The following is a 7,981-nucleotide window of genomic DNA, read 5'->3' as shown; positions in this document are numbered from 1 at the left end:
AAGGATAAGGAAACTTAGGTGACCAGAATAGAGGTTTAGTGCCCATGACCCAGAACTATCAACATCAAGACATGAATGCTCAACAAGCCTTAATTCCAGTTCAACCATCTACAAAAATAGTAGTAGTGACCTTGTTAGAAAAACAAAATCAAATTATGCAACAAAACTCTAACTTGATGAAAGATCAAATTATATAGCACGCAGATGCATGTAAGAAAACATTAAAAAGCAAAGTCAAAGAAAACATGTTTATAAATTTGAAGTATAATCACTGCAAGTGAACAACAAAAATATAAAAACATGGTTATAAAAAGCAAAGGCAAATAAAACATGTTTTTACACCAAAAGTGAAAATAGGAAAATGATCCTCGGGGAAAACTTTTTATAACCCATAGCTTTTATATTCAAATTTTAGTGCATCTTTAATGTTGGGTCTTCTCAAGTCAAGCAAAAGTGCAAAACAACGATTGTCTTTTGTACCCTTCTTTCTTTGTCATTTTTCATTTTGGATTCCCTAATGCAAAATTATTTATAAATAAATTGACGCAGCAATGCGTGAGTAGCGTTTTTTTTACCTAAATATGCCCGGGTTCAAAATCTAGTTGTTGTCTAAATTAGCCGTATATGTGTTTAGCATATATGCTTTCTATAATATTTAAAAATTACACTCGTCCCATTGGCTTTTATTTTTTTTGGTTAGGACTTTTAGAGTTAGGGATATATGTACACGGAACTGGCCACATAAACCTATCGATAATTAACATAACTAGCAAATATAGGTAATCATCTGTGTTTATGATTTTGACCCAAGGCCAACCATGTTTTCCTCAAAAAAAAAAAAACAGCCGGTAAACTTTACTTTACGTGTACCATGTTTTAGTGATAGGATCTCTCTTACGGTCTCTCTCTAAGACAAAATGAAAAAAAAAAAAAAAAAAAAAAAAAGATGAACTTTTGTATTGACTTTTGTTTTGATTTTTGTGTAGCTCAAATGGCTTATACTTGGCTAACATGAGACGAGTCAATAAAAGCAGCACTTGTTAGAACGGATAGATACGCCATCGGCTCACTCACCCATGCCTCTTGTAAGTAGTAGAGATGTATCAATTGAAACAAATTGAAAATTAGTTCGTTGTATTTTTTTAATAAAGAAAAAGTATGTTGTATGCCTCTATTTTGAAACAGCATACATTGTTGGTTGAATTAGGGCGGTCTTGAGGAGAGTCGCGAGGTGTCTTGACCGGACACGCGAGGTCCCATGGCGCAAGAGGCGCATATTTTTGTAGCCAATAATATAGCAACACATGGAGTAAAAAATCAATGAGAAGTAAAAAAGTTCCACTAATATATGCATACAAACTCCTAAACATTCCGTACTCTTAATATTCATACTAGCCATTTGGCCCGGCCTATGGCCGGACTTGTTACCTAGATAGCTAATGACTCAAAAGCCTAAAATCCATTTGAATAAATAATATATGTATATTGATAGCTAATGATTCATTGCATACTTTGTTTGAAGGGTTTATGTTTTTATATATTTTTTTAAGAGATTGCAAACTCTCAAACCTTGATCTAGTAAGTGTAATGCGTACATTTTTTCTGGCTAATTCATTAGCAGTAGCGAAAGACAAATCGATGTCAATTTCAAATCCAGATGAATATCATAGGTGACAATAAATGTTTGTCTGTACACCATGTTGCACCATTTGCAATATTGAAATATTGAGACAAATAATAGTTATCACAACAAAAATGTAATTTCTTTAGATTAATTTCCAAGTCAATTTAATCATTCAGGTTACTTGCTTTGGAGATTGACATTTGCTCTATCAATTCTTTGTACTTAAGACTACTTCAGGAAACTGTTATACATGACAGCTGATATCTATAGTCTTTTAAAGTAGATGCAACTTTAAGAGCTTGTCCTTGAGGCAGTTATTTTCGAGACCGGTTTGGGCTAAGATAAGTCACATTTGCACCACACAAATGTTTGCCATCTGAATATAATTGTAGTTGTGATATTATTCTCTTAACCACAATAATTGTTGCCACGGCTAGAGTAAGAATCACTAAAACCAAGGTCACAATTGCGGTTGTTACCCTCGCTTCATCTTTTAATGATGGAGGTGCCTGTTCTGGTAACTGTGCTGATTCTGGTGGTATTGTTGGTGGGACTACTTTACATTCCACACTCAACGGTTTCCCACAAAGGCCAGCATTGCCTAGAAAGGAACTTGCATTGAATTTAGATAAACCAGTCGGAATTTAGCCCTCCAAATTGTTATTAGAAAAATGAGGGACGTCAATGCCGGTTAGTGGGGGTATAGGCCCGAAAACTGGTTTCCTTCAAGATGCAGCTCCTTGAGATTCGTCAACTTCGCTAAAGATATTGGAATTGGCCCCCAGAATTTATTATCCGACATCCACAACTTTTTCAATAATTCCATTTTCAAGAAGTAGTCCTCTTTGATTCCCCAAAAATGCATTATCGATAAATACAAAGCCTTTAAAAGCACCAAGATGATTGAATTCAGGAATCGGACCTATGAAACTATTATTCATGAAACCGATACTCCTAAGATCTGCCTATTTCCTGTAGCGGCGATATCAATACTACCAGAGACCCATGTCGCCCTGTCGAAGACCATACACAATGCCTTTATAACAAATAACTCCAAATTCATGGATTCGTTTCATTGCAAGGTAAGGGAGTGTATCTGGGTTCCAAGAATCAAGTTCCTTCGCATCTTTAAATGACTCCTTAAGTTTTAATAATGCTTCGATATCTGAAGCCCAAAGTACCATAGGAGAGTGGAAAAAACATAGAAAAAAGAGAAGGGTTGGCCGCATTAGACCAACAAACACCATCTTCTTTAGATTGAAAAAAAACAAAATTAATACCTCAAGATGAAATGTGAGGGTTTCAAACACACCCAAATCTCAGTTTCTTGAAAATGTACCATGTTTTCATTTTTCTGTTCATACATTGTGTTTTTCTTCTTTCTATATTTCAGTTTTGTTTGTTTAATTTGGTGCATTGGTGTGATGAAAGTGGGCATTCTAAGAATAGAAAGAATAGAAAGCATGAAAGTGGGCTAACTATAAACAATTTTTTTTCTACGAAAAAATGTTGTGGATTAAAAAAAATGAATGAACGCAATTACATTAGAATAGTGACAATGTCCGCATGCGGTATGTATTGAATGAATTCTGTAAATGAAATCTAAAACAACATTATTTCTATGAAACAATTGGGATTGAAAAAAGAAATGAAAGTAAGTACATTGATATAAGTATTATCAAATTCGTTAGTGAAAAAAATACATAATTTATTCATAAACCAACTTCAATACAATAAGTGTATTTTTCAAGTATTGGCTTCCTCTTCGATCAATTTGATCTTAGCTGCTTTTTTTCACGCTAAGAATAAATATATTTGAAGAGGTATTTAACCTACCAGTATGTTAGTTCGTTTTGTATAATCCATTAGATAAGAGAGAATATATTTGTCTTAGAAATAGGACATAGGCAAACAACTAATGAAGAAAGAAACATGTATTGTTGATGTTAACCTTTGTGCTATCTTGTTGGTGTAATCCTCTTCTAGAGCATTTAGATGTGATGGAGGAACTTTGTTGGATTCAGGATGTATGCAAAACCTGTAAGATGCAAAACATTATGCAATGGTAAGAAGCATGATTGCTATTCTATATTGGAATATATATATATATATATATATATATATATATATATATATATATATATATATATATATATATATATATATATATATAGAATAACAGTTTTCTTTTCTCATTGTATTCAACATGGACGACTACAATCGTTTCGTAGGCATGTGTGACCCTTGCCATTTTGGGCTGGGGGGAATCAAGTTCGGAATAGTCAAATAATCAACTGGTTCATTGTAGATAACATGTGTGACTCTAAGTGAAGGGTAGCAATTGAGACCCGCCTTCTACGCTGATAAACCTGAGTTGAAGCTTGAGGAGGCCGCACTGCAATTGAGACTCGCCTTGGTTACATCAGAATTTCGGTGTTGCTTGTTCTCACTGTCCTAAAAATATTCTCTCTTTCATCTGTTGATGATGAGGTACGATGGGCAGTGCTTGTTTTATAGGGGATCTTGGACATTGAAGGAAGGTTAGTGATGGCTCTTGGAGGCCTCAAGTTGGAGGGTCCAAGTGGTGGCTTTTTCTATGTCCATACTTTATGATTTTGGTATGAAATCCGTTTACGTCAAAAGTGCAAAATAGAAGTTAAAACTTTGATTAGATCACAGATAAAAATAATTTAATTAATATTCTCAAGTCGTTATCTTTACCTTCTCTTGAAGACTTCTGCAGAGTTGTTCACATGCAGCATACCTCAGCTGCAATGATTGGAAGTTATTATGTAATTTCATTATTACCCTCTAATCCTGCCTTTGCTTCTCAGTTTGCTCATAACATAAGAAAAGGGAAGCATTTATACAACCATCAAGAATAAGTACCTTCGATACGAAAAACCCTTTTGATAGTGTTAGTGCAGATATGAGAAACATACCATCTGCTTGTACTTGAACATACAACTCTTGAGAATCTGCTTGTTATGTGTATGTCCATGCTCAAAGAAAGATGCCTTTGATCGAGCAAAGGCTGCGAAGACATCAGCTTCGAGCTCGGCCAACCAAGAGCGAACCAAGAGAAACGGTAAGGAAGGGGCAAAGGCCGGAGCGCAACACTTACTGTATTTAGTGTAGTTCAGTAGTCTCTCTCTCTTTGAATGAACACTTGAAGATTGGTTGTAGTCTGATATCCTCGACTCTGAAGCAATATAGCCATCATTTGCATCTGTTTCATATCTTTAACTGTTCCGCTCACCCTACCAACCATTTCAACTCTGCTGCGTCCGGTTTCAATGACATCTGATGAGGTTCCTTTCATAAATATTTCGCTGCTTCTCTGGTGAGGGAGGTCTGACTGATCTTTCTCTGAATTGATAAATAACGTTGACCCCTAATGTGTAAATCGTGAATAAAAAAGCAAGATACTTATACTCACCAAAACAAAGTGACCTACTCTGCTCTGGCTTCTAGAGTTCAGGACTGAGTCTCATAGACCAATTTAGTACCCGCTTCAATCGCTTGAGCGGGCTTCGATAAATGGGCGATATAAGGTTGGTGCCTCCCCGACTTGTCAAGTTCAGCGAATAGAGGGTCTCTACTGAGTCTGCAAAACTTGGGCTGATTTGAACAAACATGACCGTCTTGCAATCCCACTGTATTTCACAAAGCATTTTTTATTTCCACTTTCAAGGATATTCTCAAGGAGCATCAACTGATTTTGACTTTATACACTTAAGAGTTAAGACTGATGTGACATATTGGTAGAAATTAAAATCAACTTTTAGGAAATATTGAAAGCAATATTTTGAGTTTTGAATAGAGGTATTTCAGACTAATGTTTCCCAGAATAGAAGCACATCCTAAAATAGTAAAATAGACACAAAACCTAAAATAAAAACATAAATTTACCTAGTGAGCTTTGCAGCAAATGGATGCGCTTAGAGTTCCTGCTAGAGTCCCAAGATAAAATCAATGAATAAATAAAACACACATTTGGATTTCGGAGCCTGAAGCAACTATGAATAAGTAATATGTGCATACCAATAAAAAAAATTCTAAGTGTATGAACAATGTATGTTTACGTAAAAAGAAGTTGGAGGAGAATGGAACAGTAAACCTTAAAGGCAGTAAACTGACATGGAAAAATAGATAGCTTCATCCCTTCTGAATGCATCAAACCTTATAGTTCACTACTGAGAAATTTTGAGAATGAGAAGAACGTTGATGCCAATTTCTGTGAAAAAGAGGCACAATCATTTATCGATACAGGTACAATAAGTTAAGGTGTACTTAAAAAAGAAATCGGTCGAATTGTTCATCAAATTGTTTGTTAAGGATCTTCAACCCACATAACATTACACTTCTTTGCCACGTTTGGAATAAAACACATGTAATATTATTGATCATGTAACCCAATATGTTTGCTAAAATTGGAAACCCATGCAAAGCGGATATTCTACATTAAGAGAAACATCACCAACACGCAACACTTTTATACTTCAATAAGCAAGTCAAAACTACTCTTGACTCATACCTACATCCGGGATCATATAAAACAACATAAATACATTAGCAGGATCATTGAAAGTGGAATAATGAACAACAACAAATTAAAGCTGTCCAACTCAACAGATGAACAACTCAACAAAGGGTATCCTATGTAAATGCTAACAAAACTCAGATCATCATAAAAACTCAACCCTTAACATATATCAAACCAAACCATGGCCCAAAATATCGCCGAGATATCCGATATCTCGCCGATATATCTCGGTAAATTGGTACACCGAGATCGATATTTGCGATATATATCCACCGAATATTGAACCCCATTTTTTCCGAATATACAATTTTCGATATGAAAGTTTATATCATTGAAATCGATATTTCGAGAATAATCGAATATATCGGTTGACTTTTTTGACCAATTTTAATAATTTAATATTGAAATTTCCGAAATATCCGATATATCCGAGATATATCCGATATATATCGGCGAGATATCCGAATATCGGGAGATATCCGATATTTTAGAAACTTTAGATTAGTCACAAAAACTATCCGATATATCCGACCATCATATAAACCGATATCGAAATTTTGGGCCTTGAACCAAACAATCAAATTATAATCTACCCTTTGTAAGCAAATCAACAGATTCATAAAAAAAACATCAAAAAATAAAGTCAAAGATTGAATTTTTTTTCACCTTAGTAGACAGCTTGAAATCACCTTTCTTCCGGAGCCCACTTCTAACATACCGATCAGACTCACAAATCCTTCTCAAAGTAGACAAAATAAGAGCAATTGCCAAATCAGCAACATCATCAATCAAAACATCAGGTGTATTACTAACTCTAAATCCTTTCTCATTACACTTGTTCAAATCAATCTTATCTAGCCCAACACTATAACTCGATACAATTTCGAGTTTGGGTAATGAATCAATCAATTCTGAACTTGCCCCAACTGCTGCATTCCTAACTATAGCTCGGATTGATTGGGAATTTTCTTTCAAGAAACTATCTGCAATTTTCCTGTAATATTCTTGTCTCTTAGTCCTAAAAACCTCAATATATCGCCTACCCATGCTTTGTCTGTTTCTCTGAAGAGCAAAATCAACCTGAAGAGGATACCCCAGAACACAAAACGCCTCGCCACTGAACCTCCCGTCCTTGTTGACCAACAGAATGTCAACTATGTCAAGACCACTGAAGAACTCAACGATATCTGGTTCAGTGCAATCAAAGGGGAGTCCGCGCAATCGGACAACAAAAAAAGGTGGTGGTGTGAGCACTGTAAGCATATGAAGGAGGAGGTGGTGGAGAAGCACTGCACATGAAACTGGAACCGGGTGGCGCCCCATAAAAGGACGGAGGCTGATCAATTATGTGTTGCCGTTTAAGGCCCAAATCACGCCCATCGCCACCGTCACCATATTTCCTTTAAAAACAAATAAAAAAAGAAAAAGAGAGAGCGCAAACTCAATATTCACCTGAATAAGATCATTGTCGATGACATTTGCAATGGCATTGGCAAAAGGTTTCCGGTCTTGACTCAACATAATTTTGACATCACTCTATCATTCTTAGTTTAATTTTGGAAGAAGAGAACAATAAGAGAGAGGGTTTGAAGAGATGATTTTTTTTTTGCAGAGTTGGGAGTGTTTTGTAGAATTGAAAAAAGAGCATGGAAAGAGATTTTTATCTATTTTGGGTTACGAACAATTGCAAAAAAAATGCGTAGAATTCCCTTTTTTATGCCGAATTATTGTAAAATCTGATGTGTCGGTCCTCCGGATAAAAAAAAAAGCGGACATGGGTCACCTTGGGGAGCATTCTCAACTACTCAGTA

At 35.5% G+C, this 7,981-nt stretch overlaps 1 protein-coding gene across 2 annotated transcripts; it reads right to left on the bottom strand.

Moving 5' to 3' along the window:
* Positions 1 to 4,360: 4,360 nt before the first annotated feature.
* On the bottom strand, positions 4,361 to 7,769 carry LOC147507470 (uncharacterized). Of its 2 annotated transcripts, XM_086600171.1 has the most exons (3): positions 6,837 to 7,769; positions 5,537 to 5,574; positions 4,361 to 5,280 (listed from the first exon to the last, which is right to left on the bottom strand). In XM_086600171.1, exons 1-2 carry the CDS (start codon positions 7,491 to 7,493, stop codon positions 5,566 to 5,568), a joined length of 666 nt encoding a protein of 221 aa, XP_086456297.1. In that variant the 5' UTR covers positions 7,494 to 7,769; the 3' UTR covers positions 4,361 to 5,280; positions 5,537 to 5,565. The 2 variants fall into 2 exon arrangements, with proteins under 2 accessions (XP_086456297.1, XP_086456296.1); XM_086600170.1 differs by lacking the exons at positions 4,361 to 5,280; positions 5,537 to 5,574 and adding an exon at positions 5,583 to 5,861.
* Between the last annotated feature and the right edge of the window lie 212 nt (positions 7,770 to 7,981).

Source organism: Coptis chinensis, chromosome 3 (genome assembly GCF_015680905.1).
Source record: "Coptis chinensis isolate HL-2020 chromosome 3, ASM1568090v1, whole genome shotgun sequence".
NCBI lineage: Eukaryota > Viridiplantae > Streptophyta > Magnoliopsida > Ranunculales > Ranunculaceae > Coptis > Coptis chinensis.
This window is presented reverse-complemented; position numbering and strand designations above follow the sequence as displayed.